Here is a 21,492-nt window from a genome sequence, read left to right as displayed (position 1 = left end):
AAAATAAAGCACAAGTGTATGGTTGACAATTAAAATACTTGGATCTTAAAAAGTTTCTTAATTTACAATAGTTTGCACACTCGTACAGATTAAATGAATAAGGACAGAGATCGATGACAAAAACATAAATAAAGCGAGTATATTGTAGCGTAGAGAATTTAGCAACATAAAAAAGCCGGGTAACAGTCAACCATGGGAACAACGTGAGCAGTATAATATATATACGAAGATACACGAGTCTGTTGTATTTTTTGCCTAGATCGAGGAGCCAGGACGGACAATAGAATCAAACTTCTGCGATATAAGCGTAGTCGCGATTCCCACACTAACAGAGCGACTTACGGTCGCAAGATTTGCTTATTTGTGGGCGCCTTCCCGACGCCGTCCTCAATTCAACATCCTCCATGATCGTCTCAAATTTTTCTCTCAGGGATGACGTACGTCCCATCAGCGGCGGTTGATCCTTACATCGATCCGATTCCAAATCGGTGCTTTGCAATGTCTCATTCATTATACAAAGTTTATTTTCGCAAGAAGCCACTTTCTCGATTTGAGAATCGTCTTCGCTTGCAGCAGCTTGCAAACTACCTTGCAAAAACTTCATACGATTCAATCGTATACGATTTGTCTCCGTCAAATTTGAGCTCTCTGATTCTTGTATCTCCTTATTACACGACGAAAGTCCGATTTGTCTTTTTTGGTCAATGGCAGAATACTTGAATGGCTCTGAAATCTTTCTTTCATTTCCAGAATAATCTCTTTTTAACGTCTGACGTGATGATATAACCGAAATCGATGAGAGATATCTTGATGCAGACAAAATTTTCGAGGATGTCAACAATGGATACGATTTCCGTCTCATTAAAGGAGCATTTAATGTATCATAGGGACTTTTTATTTTCTCGAATTTCAACGAATTTATATTGATTGCAACATTTTTATCGAACGAACCAGATATTTTCGATTTTTCAAGTGCCTCGAAAATCTTTTCATTATCGGATACAGGTATATCAGATACAGATTTCGTTGTAATTTCTTCGTCATCAATGATCACATGTTTTGCTGTCCACAATTGATTATTGCATAGTGTTTTTTGTTTCACTGTTTCGTCTCTCAAATAGGAAGCTTTTGATGGGAAAGATTTATAATACCCATATTTCGTTTCGCGTGATTTTTCATCGCTCTCGTGTACATTAACATGATCATTAAATTTGTTGGATTTGTCGACACGATTTCTAATTTGTAATGTAGCAGACGTTTCCGATTTTGAAGTTGTCTTATCTAAGAGAGAATCAATTATCTCGTGGCTTGGTTTTGACTCGCGCTTGTTTAAAAATAGTTTCTGCCTTTGTTCGATCCTATCGCTTTCTTCCGATCTTAGATTTACAAGCGATGTATCTGAATGCGTTCTTAAATATTTGGAATTTGAATCTCCGTTGCATTGTCCTGTCGAATTATTCGATGCGATCAAAGTTTCTGATGACAACGTTGTATTATTTAAAGACGATGGACCAGTATCGATGTCGACTAAAGCAGGCAAGCTCGTACTGATTTGTGGATTGCTGTAACTTCTTTGCAATAGCTTCCCCATTTCCGGATCGACCTCGAACTTCAAGTCGTTCATCGCGCATTCCACGCCAGAAAATATGTAATCTTTTGGTACAAAGAACCGACTGTTCGAGATGTTGATGCCATACGCATCTCCATTGGCATTTTGAATACCGCGGATATTTTTCAACAAGGAACTCTTGGCCATCGCGTCTTTATCCGACATGTTTGTGACAGTAATATAAAGTTTCGGATAATCCTCCGCGATTATCGGCGATTTATCGGTCGTACTATTAGATTTGTCCGATTCAAGATTATTCAGATTTGAATAAAATCTTGAAGATTCGTTCCTCGAGATTTTTGTGTGTCTCGGATATTCATTTGCTAAATGCGCATTTGTTTCACCTGGAATGCATTCGGTGCGCCGATTGTCGATACGAAAAACGGGACAGACTTCAATCTCCTCGCCAGAAATGAGTTTATCCTCTAATTTAATAGCCTTTTTGGTCTCTAACGCAGTGTCCGTGATAGCCAGGCTACTATCCGGCAAATCGACTCTATTTTGACACGGAGAAGCGATGGCATTAACGTCCTCGAGCCTTAGTTTATGTAAGTCCTGGTCACTTGTTGTTTTACTGGATACGCTATTTCGTAACGAATGTTTTTTCAAATCGTATCGACTCTTTAATATTGTTCGACCGCGTTTTAATATAACGCTCGCCGTTTTCCGTTTACTTCCGTTAACGATATCAAATGTCTTGCAGCAACTCACTGCAGTGCTATCTAGTACGTAGTCCAGATTAAGGAAATAGGAACAATTACGAAATTAATAGAAGTATCTCTCGATAGCTATGTAAAATATATTAAATGAAAAAAGGAGAAGAATTAACATTCACTAACAAATTTGTTTCCTTTCATCAAAAAATATCCTTTTTTATGATATTTATACAGTAAAATTTTTTCTCTTTTTTCAGAAAAAATAATTTATGTATTAGAATATTTATATATTCTATGTAAAATATCATGCATTTGCTATTATGCTACCGATATATATGAAACAGTCTTTTAAACCTTCATAATATATTATCACATAAGTTTCTGCTTCAAAATATAAATCGGCCGTTTTATTTACCTTTGTTAAGTTTATCGAGCTGTGCTTCCAGCGATCTGAGTTTATCCCTCTGCGCCTTATTCTCCATGACTACACGCTCAAGCTCACTCTGGGCCTCAGTCTTGAAATCATTGGCAACTCGCACGGTCATTAGCAAATCGGTCTGGAATTGCTCCCATTCTGCGCTCTCTTCCTGCCTCAGCTTGCGTTCGTCAGCCAACGCGCGCTCCAACTCGTACTGTCGCGTTTGCGCCTCGCGTTCTCTTCGTTGTCCCTCGCTTAGCGCTGCCTTCAGCTCCCGTTTGTCCTCCAAATGCCGTTGGCACTGCGCTTGCAATTCCGCCAATGAGTCCCGAACAAGTTGCAGTTCCGTGCTCACGGATAGCCGCTCATCTTTCAGCTGATTCAATCTGTATTCCAAGTCATCTATAGCGGATTTCGCGTTGTTTCGAGCTACCTGAAAGTTTATTTAGAAATAACTCTCTTTATCTGTTTCTAATATGAATTGTTATGTCCTTTTTTACGTTTTCATAATTATTAGTAAAGAAAAACTGCTTTTTCGATAAATATTTGATTGAAAAGCTTCAAACTTATGACTATGTTATATACATATATAGAGTAAACATACTTTATATTCTTCCTGAAGCTGCGAGTATTGATCCCTTAGCCGATCGTGGTCGCAATGGGACCGTGCTAACTGTTCCTGAAGTGCCGCCGCCTGCGTCTCTAAAGTATCCTTTTCTCGTCTGGCCGCATCCAGTAATTCGTCCGCTTCACTCTTGTTCTCCAGCTGCCTCGATTGTTCCAGCTCTTCAATCTTTGCTCGTGCATTCTCCAATAGAGTCGCTAATCTACTGATTTCTATACTGCGATTTGCACCTTCCTGCCTAACTTCTATTAACTCTATGTCTAGCTGTTTCCGTTCGGTATTCGCGGCGTCCACTGATGCTTCCAATAATTCGAGGCATTTCGTCAAACGTTCCGTCTCAGCCGTACTAGCGTCAGCAGTCGCTCTTAGATTTTTCAACTCGCTAGTCAATTCTTCCTGCTTTTGAAGCAGAGCTTCTCGTTCCTCTTGTGCACTCTATAACCATCATGTAAATAATTAATTAATTAGCATATATATAAATTTGCTCGCATTATATATATAAATTTAAATATACTCACTTTTAAAAGATCTACTAGTTTCTGTTCCCTTTCTGTATTGTAGCCTTTGGATGCTTCCTGTGGCTGTTCATCCCTTAAAAGCAACTCCTGTAAAGTGTCGACCCTAGATCGAGAGTCTTCTAGCTTCTCTGTCTGACGACATAGTGACTCCAAAAGAACTGTCTTCTCTTCAGTTAATCTTTCATTATCCGCTTGCAACTCTGTTAGTTGCGTCTGTGTAATCATTAATTTGTTAGAGGCTAATATCTCCCATGCAATTTCAATAATACTCTTTTCAGTATTAATAAATAAAAGCAAACCTGTAAGTCGCTTAATTCTTGAATAGTTGCCTGCAATTCTTCATTTGTAGAATAATGTGTTTCCTCCATCTGTAAAATTCTGTCCTGCAAACATGCAACCGAAATCTCTGACATTGAGCTGGAGGAATGCTTGTCCCAGTCTGGTGTGGTACACTGAGCTCCTTCCTGAGGTACATTGGTATTGTTTGTAGAACCATCTTCTTGAGGGATGGCGATAGAAGCTGGTGCAGAATTGTGAAGTCTTGAAGCATCTAGCAACAGCTGTTGTTTCTCTGAATCTGACAGTGGAGAATGTGCCACGTCCCTAAGACGAGCACGAAGGGCTTCATTTTCTTCAGTAAGACGTTCTAGCTCCAGGCTATGCTGCTCCTATTCATTAAACCAACAAATACATACAAATCAGTATCTCATAAACACTAAATGACAGAACAGTTTAAGAAAATACAAATATCAAATATGTAAAGCAGAACATATCTTAAATAAAAAATATTAACATCGTTCTAGCTCTCTACAATTATTTAACTAATACAACTCTATTATAAATATTTGGTAGTTATATTTAAATCAGTCTATATACGCACACACACATACGCACGCGCGTGCGCATAAAAACCACGATATGATCATGTAATATTCCAGACTAGAGAGCTTGTATACATAAAATCACGATATAAAAAAAAATATTCTAAAAAAAGCATCGTGAAAACACGGCTACATCACAATCATAACATTCGTCTTGTTTGGGAAACAAGAGCTCGAGCGAGGGACGCTTCTGTATGACGTCTCATAACCGTCGCGGTCACGACGAGGGGGCTGAAGGGAGGGGGCGAAGAGCGATTCGGTACCGGATTCGAGGTTAGAATTTATGCGAACGATCGCGCCGGCAAATCGGAGCTCGCGGTCACGAGTAACAAAGACACCGCGATATTTACTGCGTACTTTAGAACGAGCGGGCTTTACCGTGAGCGACGAGAAGCAACGCTTCTTCATATCGGATTCGCTCGGTTTCCCCGGCTCTCTTCCTCTATTACTTCCTACGTAAACTCGTAAACATCCCCGATCCTCGTCGCGTTTTACGCCCTCTGGCTCCATTTTCGTCCAAGCGAAAATCACCTCTCTCTCTCTCCCTCTCTCTCTTTTTCTTTTTGTCTAATACTTTAACGGTTACAAGAGTTCTGAAGGAACTGGGGGAAAAAAAAAATCGATACTATTTCTGACATTGCACAAAAATCGGAAAATGATCGCTTCATTTATACGCGACGACGTAAACGCGATTGTTGATGTAAATCTTCCATTTTTCTGCGCGACGTCGAGATTTGAATGCATCGAGATTATAACGAAAAGGATTTTATAATCCTTGAATAACAATTATGAGATATAGGAGATGGGGAAGGAATGGCAGCAAGAGGATGCATTTCTGCGGAATAATTTCGAATGGACTGGAATTCATTCCGAACAGCAATTGCGAGAATGTAACGATTGTGGAAGCATATAAAATTATAAGGATATGCAGATCAAAAGAAGCCGAAATAATAATAGAACGATTTTCGTATTTGTAATAATAGCAATAAAATCTTTAAAAAATTTTTACATTTAGAGAATAAATACGAGCTTCTTATATCAAATATTAAAAAATTATGAGAAAAGAGATTAAAGTTTTCTATTAAAAGATATTATTTTTTCCACAAATACATATATTTTAAAATATCCTGTAACGCGTTAGACTCATATTTAATTGAGAATAGCAACATAAGTTCTATCCGATCGATCTATTTAAGTGCAATTTAGATGCAAAGAGGATATTTTTATAGCCGCTCCTTCTCGATTGTACCTTACGTCGTCTTCCTTGTACGGTCGCAAAAACGCGAGGAAGAGAAGAGGGGACAGCGTGTAGGTATGCACGTGTGCATATTTAAGAAGGGAAGGAAAGAATTAATGCAAGGCGTCAACTGGAGATGAATCAGAACAACACCACGTTGCAATGTAATTTATTCATCGAGTGCATTTTGCGACGCAATCGTTAAAACGTTTTGCATTCTAATCATCAATATCTCTTAGCTGATATAATGTAATCTTTACAGCTTACTATAAAGATGTAAAATATAATTTTATTCGAATAATTTCAATTTTTTTACAAATCAATAATTTAATTTTATAATATTGCATTAAGATGATTTTAAACCAAATCATATTAATAAAAGATCGATCAATGTTATCTATTTCTATAAATGAAAGAGTTAAAGTTATAGTAAATTTTTTAATTTCTTTGTTTAAGATCCACGCGTTTTACGCATTATTATACATTATATCAATCGTATAAAATTATAATAAAGGATTTCTATATCTGCGCGCATCTAGATAAACGCGTCCGAAATAGCTGCAGTTGGCTTCAACGTGCGAAATGAGGGGAGAAGGACAGAGACGAAATATTATTTGTCACATACGCCGAATTGTGCAAACGGCTGTAACGATGCCTTTATTTGTATGAGTCGACTTTTAACTTCTAATAATGATAAGAAATTCTACAAATTTTTTTACGATCAAAGCGAATTTAAATTATAAGTGACCCATTTAAAGACAGAATGTTGGATGAATGAAATAAAAGCTTTTATAATATATAATTGTATACAATAAGACATTTTCTAATTGCATTGTATCCTCGATCGTTCGAAAAATAATATCGATTTTAATTTTAATGAAAAAGATAGCAAGAGCGATTAAAAAGAAATATGAAGAAATTATATATATACATGTACAGATTGATTCAGGTGATTCGATATCGAGAAAGAGATACGATCGTAACAGAAAAGATCGTATAAGCGCGAATAAAATCTCTCGAAGAAACCAATAATAGTCATCGTGCATATCGATAACCAGGACAGATTCCCAGGTCAATATTAAATTAATAATAAATACAAAAATTCCTGATACGATTATGATGATCGAATTTGCAGATATCACGTACGTTATTACAAAAGTCCGAATTTCACTCGTCGTTTTTTAATATATAAAATAATCATTCTTTAATATGAAATTAATACGAAAATTATTTCCCGATCTTGATTCGACAAATAGTGAACCTGGCGGGAGGCTTACCTTGAGGGAGACGAGCTCGGCGCGCAACTCGCGCAGATTACGAGCATCGGACACCGCGTCGTGCAGGTTCGCCTCGAGACGCGCGCGATCCTTGCGTAGGGCCTCGATCTCGCGCTCCAGCTCCTGCATCCTGGAGGCCTTGGCAGGGGCCTTGGATGCCGTCGTCGTCGCCTTGGATCTGGCCGGCTCCTTGCCGCCCAGGGAGCCGGCCCAGTTGTTCCCGGTCGACGGAACGTCGCTCTTTGCCTCCAGCGAGGAGGCGCTCGACGCCTGGCGTAGCGGCGCCGATTGCTGCTGCGCCGACTGCTGGCTGGGCTGTCCTCTGCGAAACAGCGATTTGAACTTCATCATGGTCACTCGACTGATCACCGCGTATCTCGAACGATCGTTTCTCGTAAGCGAGAGAGGGTGTCCGAGGGAAACGTAAGCGGGATGATTCTTTTTTATCCGAATCTCGTCGACGAGGAGAAGCGACTAAGCAGCCTGCGACCTGGAACGACCCTCGCCGTCAACGGACGATGACATCGTCCACTGTTCCCGTTAGCGAACGCTTCGAGGAGAATGAACGCGTCGGCAAGATTCCTGTCATCCTGTCATCTGCTTACGATGAATGGACGTAATTGTTGTTAAATCAGGGATACGAATTGACGGCGATTGTCGCGGTCGTTCGACAATCGTCTCCCGATTAGATTCTCGCGGAAGAACACGCCGGGGTGTCGACGTGCGACGAGAGATTCATCCTCGAGACTGAACGAGGAATCCTGATAGTGGTTTCGATTGCGTAACCATGTGTGAATTAACAGTATTCTTTAATAATATATTATATTTCCAAAGCGTCCTTTGAATGAATAGCTTTCCGATATCACACTGAAATAATATATTTCAGTTATCACTTCGCGAGATTATATTATTATGAGCAAAATTTGCGGTGAGATTTCTTCAAGTCTAAAATACATCCGAGTTACGATGCACACGAACTTATTGTTAGCCTTGCTTAGAAGGCTTTTATCGTTGATCCAGATAGGAATTAATCCGTATCCGCGCAATTAGTTTATTCCACGAGGACAATTGCGAAATCGCGTAATGAGAGTTTCTCGACTTTAAAACACGTTTAAATTTCAATTTATCTTCAATGCGTTCGAGAGCGCAAAATTTATCAAAAATAAAAATGAGTAATTTAATCGATATCTTTAAAATTAGTTTCTAAAAAATGATCCTGATATTTGAAAAAAATCAGAGTTTCTCCATACTTTAAACTCATTTAAGATTCGATACACTTTCAATGCGTTCGATAACACACAATTCACTATTGTCGATTTAGATAGAGTCAAATAATCAATCTCAATAAATTCTTCAAAAGGCGATCATGAAATTCATATCGAGAATTGCTTCCACCATTCAAATTTCAACGCACTTTCAAAATGCGTTTAAGACACACAATTTTAAACTCAGTTCTTAAAAAGATCGCCTAGGTATCTAAGAACGCATTCGGATGTATCTTTCCGCGATGCATGCAACCTCCGGCGTCTCTAAATGCGCAAGCGCAATAATTTTGACATCTTCACCGGAACTTCAGACCGAGTGGCATCTTTAACGTTTTAGCATCTTTCAGCGTTTTAAGGTCGCAACGTTCCGCTCGCTTCTCAACCGGTCATCTCCGGGACAAAGATCTCTCTCGTTCGTTCCAGGATACACCGTGACAATGACGATATTATACGACATGGACGAATAATCGCCGCATCGTGTGGCGAGCGCTCGTGGCGAGGAATTCAAAGATTCGTGCGTGAGCGAGCGGCCTCGAGCCACTTTCCTCGACGCGTCGAGAGTCCCTCGCTTCGTCTTCCTCTTCGGAGATGATCCGGCGCCGGAGGCTGACGAGGAGCCTCGTCGTTGGTCGCGTCGCGCGGCGACCACTTGTTGCTATCCGTTTCGTTCCGCGTGGAAGAACGACCGAGTGGCACTGACTCCTCAAGGATCCCCAAGGACGACCCAAGGCGCCACAAGGGAGGGAGGGGGGGGGGGCGAGGAATGTTCTCGAGAATAGAAATTCGGTTATCCCGAGCGCTGGGGATACCAGAAACGACGCATACCGTACGACGGTGCATCGAGTACTGAATCTGAATACGCGAGTCGACAGTCCTCCCCTCCCTCTTCCCTCTTTCCCCTCTATAATTCTACCTTGGTCCCCTCTTCGCCTTCCCGACCAAGGCTTTTCTTAGGCGGCCGCGCTCGCTGGACCCCGAAGGGCCAACGAGTTGTAAATGTAACCAGAGGTCGTACTCAGGCCGCATTCGTCGGCCATTGAGGAATTCTCTTCATCGCAAATTCCCTCGCGATCCCTTGTATCGCCTTTTAAAGAACATAATTATAGATTGCTTTAAACTTATCCGTGTGCTATTCAGACCAAGGAAATTATATACGCGTGCAGAATAGATTCGACGACGGTCAAACTTAATTGAATCCCCCCCCCCCCCGAAGAAAAATCATTGGATAATGGTTTAAATTAAATATATACGTGCGTAATTAATAGTAAATATTTAATAATACAAAATGTAAATGTTGTGCAATCTTCCTATGTTAATCGATGTATTCTCATTAGGATGGAACAAACAGATATTCTTTATCAGAAATTAAAATTATTCTTTTCTCTATTAAAATTTAACGTTATATTATTTTTGCATTTTATTTCGAACCTTTGAATTGTAAAAAAAAAAAAAAATCAGATTGTAGCTAACTATATGTTCTAAGTTAGAATTCCATTATGTAAATGTAAAGTAAACTCCATTTAGAAAAATAACATTTTCTCGCTTATAATCTCGCTTTCATGCCTGAATATTTTTAAACAAAATATTACCTAAGAATTTGACAGCTAATCAGCTGTATGAGAATCGCCTATTACCAAACACCCCTGACGACCGATCTTTCGAAATTTCGGGCTGTTTCGAAATATAAGATCCAGCGATGCCAATGTTTGTAATAAATTCAATTGTCATTTGCAAAATATCGACTTATTAAACTGATCGTCGGTATTGACGCGCTTCGATAACTCGGTATCGCATCGATTTTCGATCAGAGAAGGAAGAGAGAAAGAAAGAAGAGGAGAGAGATAATTACCCGGACGAGAGCTGATGGTACGGGAGAGATACAGCCATTGGGCTCTTGGGAACGGGTACGGGCCTCGTCGCCGTCGAAGATGGTACGACCGTGGAAGAGAAGGGAGGAGAGGAGCAGAGAGGAGAGCTGCTTAAGGAGGCCACACGGAATCCGCAGACGTCTCACCGGTCGACCAGTTTTCTCATACGGTCGACATATGGTATGTACCCGGTGGCTGAAATGTCTTCTCGCCTCGCGAGATTTGAAGTATAGAGTATTTGAAGATAGAAACAAGCAGTTTTCTTTCTACCTATTTACATTCTTCATTTTATTTGTGTATAACCTTATTTATGTATAGATAATTTTTTTCATACCTACAACTTGGATTTGTATCTGGATACATATCTGTGTGTGCTCAATTTTGCTTCTATCTACTTCTTAAAATTATAATCTAAAATATAAAGTGGCTAAAATTCAATAAATTAAATATGTATAGATTGTGTAGATTTTTCCTAGAAATTTTTGTAATGCGAATATGTAATTCCATTCAAGTACCGATAATAAAGAAATTTTTACATCATCAGATGGAATTCCTCAAGGAGCAGGATGAAACGCGACACGTTCGAGAGATCAAACCTATCTGTTCGTCGCTCGTTAAACGATCGAATGACAAGCGGATACTTTTATCAATTGTATTTGATTCTTATTGATGTTGATACCGCTCCCAAATATCAGTGTTACTCTATGCTGCCACGAGTCTGCGATGATTTGTAGATAAAAAATTAAATTAAATCAAAATTAACGTTTCTAAGATGCGAGCCTAAATTTACATGTTACAATTCAAATTCTCTCTTAACAAAAATATTTTTAAAAATATTATTTCAAAAAGTTATTAATATTATTAACGCTAATAATCTTATTATCAATAATTGACACGAATATTTCAATTGCGTACAATTTCTACGAAAATTTAAATTTAGCACAAATTCATACTTAATAAAAAATTCATCCCTAATTTGTATAAAATCGTGGAAAATAAATATATTTTAACGTTAAAAGTTTGATGCGGTTCGACAAGAGGGAGAAAGGAATCGAAAGCAACATGACGCATGCTTCGCGATTGCATCGTGATGTGCGGTAAAATCGTTCGTCCGTAACGATGGGGCCCCCGCGTCGGGACCCCTGGATGCACATTCGCACGTGCACCAAACCTCCGTGGCCCGGGGCAAACCGGTATGCATTTTTCCGGAAATACGACACTCCTCGACGACGATCCCTCGAGCTCTCTCGTCAGCTGGTATCTGAGCCGTTGGACGAAATTGTGCTATAATAATCGCGAGTAAAAATGCGAGCGCGAGTAGCATACACTTTCCCGCATAATATCTCCGCGCCGTAAAACGTTAGAGATTTTTCGCTCTTTTAGCCAGAATATTATACATTTAAAAAAGAAGAGAATAGGAATACGAGCTGCAAATTTTTCAATCGTTATAATGCGTGAACCCGCTTAACTCTCTTCAGAAAAATATAAAATTATGTCACGATAATGATATATTTTTTCGATATCAAAATGTAGATATAATATAAATGTAGTCACAAAAATTATTCGCTTAATTTAATAAATTGAAAATATAATATCAAACTTTTCCACAAGCTTTTCTTTTTTACTTTCACGAATTATATTATGTTCTTTACAATGGATTGGATATGACTTATTATTACTCAATGGCTCGTATATCCGCGCGAGAATTGCAGAAAAATCGCCTAAGGATATTTTATGCGCCCACATATCGATCGTAATCTAAGTACACGGATAACAGCGGCACATACGATCGCTCCTTGCGCGAATCGGCACAGTATCAATTTTCATGCACGTGGCGAGGCAATAAGTCCTCGCGACGACGTCATCGTCCAGAGAACGAAGTGATAGAGCCGGACATGAAGCTCCGAGATCGGAAAGATAATGCAGAACAGAGACGGCACTGTGCCCTGATGCGGCATCCGCGACCGTTTCTTGAGATTCCGTTACTACAAGTACCGATAGAAATTTTCACCGGATCGTCTCTCAGAACGAAACCGTATTTCGCTCAATTATTAACGAAACATAAATTTTTCCGTTTTACTATCTCGTTGTTTTATAAAGTTGGAGGATTTGTGCATGTGTGCAATTTTAATTTCTATCAATAAATGTGAATGACAAAATAAAATGTGATCGACAAAATAAAATTTTCTCTTTCTATATTACAATTTTACTTCCTCATATTTCGTCTAACTTTGAAATTTAAAAAAAAAAAAAAAGTTCCCTCAGAATTACGTGATAAACAGATAAAAATCTTATCGAGAGGAATGAAAATTACAATATTCGGATTAAATTTACTGCACAGCTTTGTTTCCCATTATTATGTCATTTTCTACGGCATTCACCGGATATCAATGAATCCATAATCGGAGAACATTGCTGATTCATCACGTCAATTTAGACCTTAAAAAAAAAAAAAAAAAAAAAAAAAAAAAAAAAAAAAAAAAACTCACCGCCTCGAAATTTACAGATCTGTTTATTAATCATTATTCATTCAGCCATTAATATTTCAACATCGCATTATAGTGATACGTAAGCAGTTATTAGCGCGCATACCGAAGCCGAAGACACAAGACTCTGCGATACGATTTAAATTTCTTGCAGAGCGTGCGCGATATACATATCGTCGTCGAATTCGATGAGTGCCGTCTCAAGGTAACTTTCTATTACGTGATCGTCGAGATAAAAATGTTTATCGCGTCTCTCTTGGATCACGTGGCTCACCTGAGAATAAATATATTTGCGTACTAAATCGAAGTTGTTAATTTAAGCGCGTTTCAGATTCAACAGATTTTCACAGTTCTTGACTAATAATCCGATTTGTAGTGTATTTAATCTTGCGGCGAGAATATGTCAATTAAATCATATTTATCTTGTTATAAAAAAAAAAAAATTAAATCGTATTTAAATGCAATCGTAAAAGTGTTTAAATTATATATATATATTTCACAATATTTTATTTCGTATTTCGAAAAATATCGCGCTATTATTTTTTTGCTCGAATTAACGATTCATTCATTGTGCTCCATTACACATTTATTTAGAATTGCAAGGCTGTTATAATTATCGCGACGTTCCGATGAAAGTCTGAGGAAAGATGAAATTCTACTCTATTCTCAAACATTATCAGAGATATCCGATACAAGCGAATGCTTAGAAAAAAGAAAAGAACAGCTCTGTTTTATCGAACTCTGTCTCGGGTTCGCTTAAAGTATGTACCTTTATCTCGCGTGAACGAGACATAAGTAGATATCCTTATCACAAGGTGTAGTGTACAGACCGGCCGTGTTCGTATCGGCCACTGACGTCACTCTGTCTATAAAGGTGTTTCTGGTTGGGAAGAGATAAATATTTTTTTGTTGTCGAGTCGCGCTTTAAAGTTATGCAACTGTCATAATCATGAGAGAGAAAGTGACTGCGAAGAACGATGAGAAAATAAGAAGGGATCCTATAAAGAATGTTCTTCATCGAGGGAAGAAAAATACGTTGCTTGAGAATGAAAAAAGTAAGATCTCGAACGAGATAAAGGAGAAAAAAAAATTCGAAATTCAATGACAAGAGCGTGGAAGGAAAACACAGGGACGGCTTATTTATTTATTTACTGTGTAAACACGTTTATCGGCGTATCCATTTGTTGCAAATAAATATTGTAACAGTCATATTTCGCGTCGAGAGAAACCGTGCTCGGAAACATCTCCTGTCATTCTCCTGTCGGAGACCCTACAGCTGATAGCTTTTCCTCCCGCTTTTATCTCTTCCTTATCCCTGATTTTTATCGAAAATTTCTTATACATGCAGCAATACAATGATCTACCAAACTCGTCCTATAAAACTCGGAATTCGTTTCGATCGACCAAGTAAGGCTGTCGCGGTTGAAAACGTGACGATGAATCCGGGAGCGCATCTTTTCAGAGCAATGACGTCACTCTCGCATGCTCGTCTCTCATTGTTTCTTTCTCGCTCGGATACGAGAGAAGTCAATTGCCTCTCTGCCCTTCCTCGGAGACCCTTTCGTTTAGAAGCCGCTCGCTCGTTTCCAAGCGCGCATTACGAAGCAACGGAGGCGACCGTTCAATCATCACCGCTCAACAGTGGCTGCTCTGTGTCGAGATCTCCGTCTCTGCTTCGCGACAAAATCAAGGGACAGCGTTAAGATACATCACTGATCGTGTCACATTCTTACCGCATCTTTAAATTGAGTTGCAGATGCCGGAAGAATAATGAACTTCTTAAAAAAAATCATTACGATCACTTTCTAGTTTTCCGTCATACATACATTTTTCATCGATTATTCTAAGATGAATGATTCGTTTAAATGCGATAAATATAAATTTGTCTTTTATTCCAGAAATTGGTTTTTCACGAATTTGAAAAAAACATTATTGTTCAAACACAATGCCAGAATCCGAAGATCGACGAGGTTGTCTGATATCTCGTCTGAGAAGAGCAAGAATTTAAATAATTTTAAAAAATATAACGAATTTTTTATATAACTATATTTCGCGATTTCACACAAGAAACTGCAAATGCATAAGGCTGCCCGATGAAATAAACGCAGTTGGCATTTCAACTATTGTAATAATCCAGATATGTTGCGCTCTGTCGAGAACAATGCGATCGCGTCACACGTTACGTTAAAAAGTGAATTTCTATCTCGCAAGATCGCTTTCGTGAGAAAAATTAGCTTATCCGCGAACTTTTACAAATTTATTCACGATGGTATCTCCTCTCTCGCGATTTTACGCGACTCGGCGCAAATACGGTGAACGCACCGGCGCGCGTCGCGCCGCCCATTGACTTTTGATTCACTGGGTATGTGGGTCGGTACCAAGTGCCGCCGCTCTCATTGCCAAGAGAGTGGGTCGTTGGCTAGTGATGGGCCTGATGCCCACGCGTATACCGGCACATCGATACCCAAGTATCGGCGAATATCCGAAGGCGCGAGTTGTCCGGCAGAGATTTATACGATGCATTATGCGCGTTACAAATATAATATTAAATTTGTACACGATCGAAATAAGCAAAGCAAAAGCGTAAAAATCAAATAAACGCGCATGGAAATATATTCTCGATCTTACGAATTAAAAGAAGCTCTGCACTACGCGAACGTTTAAGGTTCTCATCGCTCTCAGAAGCATATGCGTACAATACAAAGTCATGAACGATAAAATCGCGAATTAGCTTCATTTTTTAACACTTGTCAGCGTATTGCTAAATAACATTCCCGGCTTTGAGTCCTCGAGTTCATAAATAACTTTTCAAGGGCCCAGGCCCATCGATGATGCTCCGCATTAAACTCAAATTTAAGAGATAAACATACATACCATCCAATTCTTTAGCGATTTTCAATGATCCGTTATATCGAAATAATATCCCAAAAATTTTAATTTTATTGCGACATATATTTATTTATTGTTATATATCACATGTATTTGCATTTATTTCTCATAAAATAGTTAAAAATTATGTACTTTTTTTTTTTTTAAAGAAAATTATTACAGACTTTGCAATAAGGAAATAATTTTTAAAAAAGTTGCTATAGAGATGCTGCTTCGATAACATAAATGATCAGGATATTATTGTAGCCTCGAGAATTTTAAACTAATTTAAACCGCGCGGTATTATATATGAAGACAATAATTCGCTTTCTCTTATCGGCGAGCGATATTTCGAAAGATTCGCGATATCCAGCCAGAGAGAAACGGGAAATGAGAGAAAGTGAGTGCGCGAGTGCGAGCCGCGCGAGACACAAAAGCATCGAGAAAATCCCGATATCATTTATTCAATGTTGTTAACACTACAATATACAAATTAACAGTTTTTAATCTTGAACAATTTTTGACTGGCTGTGTATTTATAAATTTTTATTCTCTCTGCACGATTAAGTTTCGAACTTTCGTGTACCGTATGATACTAATTAGGTAAAAATACGAAAAATTAATATTAAAAAGTTAAATTGTTTTTAATAGTTTTCCTTCAAATTTTCATTCGTTCGTCAATCTATAAATATATTCCGCTTTTTCATATTTTCAATTATATAGATCTCTTTTGGTTTTCCTATTCTTTGCAAGTCGCAGAATTCAATAAACGCGCATAGAACTTCTACATTTCTATCGTCACCTTATTTTATTACGTCGTCAATTATTGCTGTATGACTTTCGAAACTCGTTCTAGAAAATGACGATTTATTCGTTTGCGGTAAAAAATAATTTATTTATATCTAAGGTAACAGCACAGTTCGCTGGATTAAAGTTATAAATCGATAATGAAAAAGCGATTGGTTTGACGTGGCTGGATATATTTTCGGCGGAAGATCGATCTGTCGATTATGCGTCAAAAATACACGGCGCAAATTAAACGCGATTAGTTGCGCGTCGAGCGACTGCCTTTTCATGCCATAAACAATATATACTGATAGACATAAACCGAGGACGACGAAAAATCGGGCGTAGACGTATCAAGATTAAAGAAGGAGAGAAAAAAAAAAAGATAAAGAGAACTCGCGCGTAAAGAAAATTCCCAATTGACTACCAAGTCGTAGCATTCACTTCGAGATAAAAATTCATAGACACGGAAATATTGTACCAGATACATATATCGAGGTCAACCAGAGAACGCGCATACATAAGAATGAGGAATGCTGTATATAAATACATGTTAATATTTTATTTTATTTCGCTAAAATGTTTAAAAGAAAAATAAAAAAGGTAAAATGAAGAAAAATATAAGAATACTTATATTACATAAAAAAAAAAAAAGTTAATAATTAATCGCGCATATAGAAAACTATCGATCGCATATTTCGCGAAAATTCGCCTGTCGCGTACACAGATCATTGCGTCTGTCATTACCTTAGAAATAAATATCGCGTATCTCGCCGAGATACATACATATCAAGATCGCGGGTCGGTCAAGCATACGGTGACGCGGCGGCGATCTCGACGACGTCCCCGCGGAGGAAGAATCGAGATACCCGGAGATATATATCCTCAATACCATTCGTACAGCGCGTGGCATCGAGAAATCGATGGGGAAAGGAGCGCGAAGCCCGGGGCCGGGTCATCGAACCCGGTTCGCGCGAACTAACGACGAACGGACGCATCTCGCATGCGGCGCTTTTTTCCTCTCTCTTCCTCTCTCGTTTTTTTCCTTCTTTTATTTTTCATTTTATTTTACAAACGACGAGGCGCATGCAAGGGATCATGCTTGAGGACTTACTTTAGCCGCTGATTCGTCGGGTTCGTCGCCTTGTCTCCTCGAACGACGACCGTGCGCTCGACTTTCTTATTCGTCGCCGGCCTTCTCGCGCTAAAGAGCGACGCGACCGCGTCCCTTTTTCGCCCCGCACTCGGCGCTGATCTCGTTGGTGTCGGTGCCGCTGCAGTTGCTGCTGGCTCCGCGGGTTTTGCCCTGAAAATCCGCATTAATTAAAGATTGTGTGACATATCTTTTGTCTTAATCAACGAAGGCATTTATCGCAGCGAGACTAATCCTGTCCATTTTGGAAACGGACCGCAGTTGTAAAGAAGTCGCCCCCGAAGCGCCGGATTAATATATTAACTCGTTAGATACTCTATGTATGGCATATATTATCTTGCAAAAAAATGTATTATGTATTAACAAGCAATAGATATATTATAAAAGACTCGTTTATCACAGGGATTAATAAATTACGCGAATCAATGATAAAGATACGAAAGAATAATTGCGTTCAAACGACCGATATGTTTGTTAATATGTTTCTCGAGATTTATACATTAAAAATCTATTATGCGTCTAATTTATATAGTAATCATACAGATAACATATAATATATATACATAGAATCATACAATGCTCATATACACACTTATACATATATATAAGCAAAACTACATAAATATAAATACATTGCATCTCGTTATAACTTTTCAAACCATTTGCGAGAAAGACAGAGATTCATTCGACTAAAATATTCTCGCAGTTGATAAATTCCTAACGCGCTGTATGTAAACAATAATATGGCCTTAACTTTGTTCATTCGTACGGCGATACTCGAGCGAATAGGTATATAGTGGCGTAAAAGTCGGTCCACATCTATCATCGTATTATTTTTCGAAGCGTGATCGTTCTTTCCTATTTTTATCATCGGCTTGCTCAATCGATTAATTTTAGAATCTGTACTTTATATTCGCAATATTTTGTTAATGATCGAAAATGATAATCGACTTCACTCCGATATTACGATACTACGCGAATCGCGAGTTAATGGTAAATCGATATAATTAAAATTAGCGTTACAAAAGCCTAGTAGAATTTCAATGCGTAAATCTCGTAAAATACATATTATTAATAAACAAGTGGCATATCATACGAATCAATTAGCACAAAAATTAATCGAGTATGCGAATCGATGATAAAATATTATAGAATAATCGCATTTCAAAATATAATATTAAAGTGGCAGGATATGTGAATTATAAATTATTGTTTCATTATGATATCGGCGATAATTATTTCTTTAAATATATTTAGAGAGAGAAAGAGATTCAAATATATTCTATCTCGTGCTTTGAATATTTCATCGATTTACATGTAATTTGCTAATGATTTTCGAATTAAGAATTATCAGTAATAAATGAATCGTAAAATCGAGTGAGAAAAAGAATCAACAGCCGTGATTTAACATCAATTATTAAATGATTAGCTAAAAAAAAATCGAGGGACATACGTGCAAAGTATTCCTCGTATATATTCATTATGTTAAATATTTCGCGGTTAAATATTAAGCGTCACCCGTTATTCGACGCTAATGTCTTACTACGCGACGTATAGTGCCGATAGCGTGTATATATTAACAATAGTAGCGCTGATCTTGACCTTGCTTCACGGTGACACTCAAACAAGGTAGTAATGTAAATCGCGCATCGGCGTCGTATTATTTTCCAAAACGCGATCAGTCGCTAATTGTTATCATCGGCTCGCGTAATTTATTAATTCCTACGATAAACGATTCGCATGATATATCGAACTGCTTGTTAATACAATAATACGTATTTCGCGTCACGATATACATTTAATTAATACAATCGTTATTATAATTCCATTTTTAATATTTTCATATAAATCGCGCGATATTTTCAATATCGCGCATAAATACATTTTATTGTACATCGTTGTAATTTCTGAAAATGTGTTTTTCCAGACTTATTCGATCAAAATCAGTCGTGCAAACAATTGATAAGCTTAACTAAATATATTTTCGAATATTGAAATCTGCGGATATCTATTTTAAATTTTAATATTTGATTTCTTTTATTCGCTTAACTTATATTAACTTAATCTAATGCGTAAGATATATATATCAAATTGTTTCGAGATATGCTGATATATACTATTCATTAGCATTAAAGATACATTATTGCAATGAGTGTCGTCGAGTTCATTGTCAAGTGGATCATAGCTTTCGCGTTGCTTTTTCGTCTCAATATAATAAAATTTGCGCATCGCAATTAATCGAGAATGCCGTGAAAAGTGTCGCGCGATCGTTACATATTTTGCTAATTAAGGCTAAACTTTAACTAATTTTGGCGAGTGTGTCATGAAGAAGCATCAATGGATGAAAAGAAGAGAAGGAAAAGATTTGTATATAGGCGTCGGACGATGGCGAAGGTGAGTAATTTATAAATTATTTATTTGCAAAATCGTTCGTTTAAAATTAATGACATCGCGGTAGGAATTCGTAAATTATCGTGTAACGTAATGCATATAAAAAATATTTCAACATTATTTTTCTATACAGATTTATAATTATATATATTATTTTTATATAAGAATTGTAGAATTTTAAATTTTTTTAAAGTATATTTAAATATAATGATCTAGAGAAAAAAATTTGTTCGTGCTTAATAGTTAGATATTTAAATAAATTAAACTAAATTAAATTACATTAATTATTTCAAATACTTTGCTTTATATTACATATAATTTATAATATATACAATTCTTGAAAAAATAATATGTTAGAAAGTTCCAACCATATATGTAGACTCGTTTCTGTGTCAACAATTTTAAAATTGTATCGCTTTCATAACATATACTCGCGCCTACGAATGACGAAGAATATAAATGCCATAAACAATCGATGTGCAATCCGTAATATCGTTGCATAATAAAAAATCGGAGGCGGTGAACAACCGCCTATTCGCCCGCACGTTCGATAATGATCGATACAGCATAAACGCGGGAAAGCCGTTGAATTTCTAGTTACGCAAGGAATCAATAGGATATGGTATTACGTAATGCTCGCGCGCGTATTAACGTAACGCGATTGCCGAGAAGCGCGATGCAGGTGATTAACGGGGAAGGGAATTGCGTAACGCACGTGTGCGTACGCGCCGTTAAAATTTCCCCCGCGGGATTAATTAAGAGAGACGGTGGCAGTCGATTTCACGCACCAACGCTAATTTCGTTATCGCGTCTTCTCGGCGGCTAAGTTATAATCGGGAAAATAACGCGCGGAGGAAGGTGTCTCGTCTCGAAGGTTGCATAATGACCTCGATGCCGAAAAATTTTTCATCCTTTCAAAGTGAATATTATTCATTGATAAATATAGAAATATTTTCATTAAAATATTTAAAAAAAAAATTAATATTAAAGTAAAAGCTTTTATATAACATAATAAACGCGTTTACAAAAAATTATATATATGTTATATGCAGCAATGTAAAATGTGAATGTCTCTTAGATTAATAAATATATATAATATTTTAATCATACGCATATAAAATCATATAATCGTATATATTTGCATGTGTTAGAAATTATTATAGTCGCATCTCTTTTCGCGTTAAACGAATTCTGTCGTTATCGTTGAAGATATCGGAGATCAAGATCGCGCGTGTTTGGAAAGAACCAGGGGTTAAAGATCGAGGCGATCGAGAATCCGACGAGTTAATACCGTATCCAGTATATCTCCGCCAGCTGATGAGGTCAGATCGATAACCGTTGGTCAATGCCCTCTCGTCAGATCCGTTTGTTGCGAACGAACGAACGAACGAACGAACGAACGAACGAACGAACGATCGATCGATCGATCGATGGCCCCCGTAAAACAGATTGAT

General features: G+C 37.7%; 1 protein-coding gene across 5 annotated transcripts in view; it reads right to left on the bottom strand.

Moving 5' to 3' along the window:
- The window catches only part of LOC138934186 (cytospin-A), a 43,832-nt gene that overhangs the window by 2,455 nt on the left and 19,885 nt on the right, over positions 1-21,492 (bottom strand). For 3 of the 5 annotated variants that reach the window (XM_070297647.1, XM_070297649.1, XM_070297648.1), the window contains 7 exons: positions 17,609-17,800; positions 7,222-7,543; positions 4,126-4,494; positions 3,827-4,039; positions 3,288-3,743; positions 2,681-3,116; positions 343-2,331 (listed from right to left, as the gene is read on the bottom strand). In XM_070297647.1, coding sequence (XP_070153748.1) covers positions 343-2,331; positions 2,681-3,116; positions 3,288-3,743; positions 3,827-4,039; positions 4,126-4,494; positions 7,222-7,543; positions 17,609-17,800 — 3,977 coding nt within the window. Of the gene's footprint in view, positions 1-342; positions 2,332-2,680; positions 3,117-3,287; positions 3,744-3,826; positions 4,040-4,125; positions 4,495-5,085; positions 5,239-7,221; positions 7,544-17,608; positions 17,801-21,492 lie in introns of those variants that run through there. The other 2 variants (XM_070297651.1, XM_070297650.1) reach the window with 2 other exon arrangements.

The sequence above is a fragment of the Polyergus mexicanus genome, unplaced genomic scaffold (genome assembly GCF_030449975.1).
Source record: "Polyergus mexicanus isolate NDT 795.1 unplaced genomic scaffold, iyPolMexi1.0 SCAF_6, whole genome shotgun sequence".
Taxonomy (NCBI): Eukaryota; Metazoa; Arthropoda; class Insecta; order Hymenoptera; family Formicidae; genus Polyergus; species Polyergus mexicanus.
The sequence above is the reverse complement of the archived record's forward strand: the minus strand, read 5'-3'. Positions and strand labels throughout refer to the sequence as shown.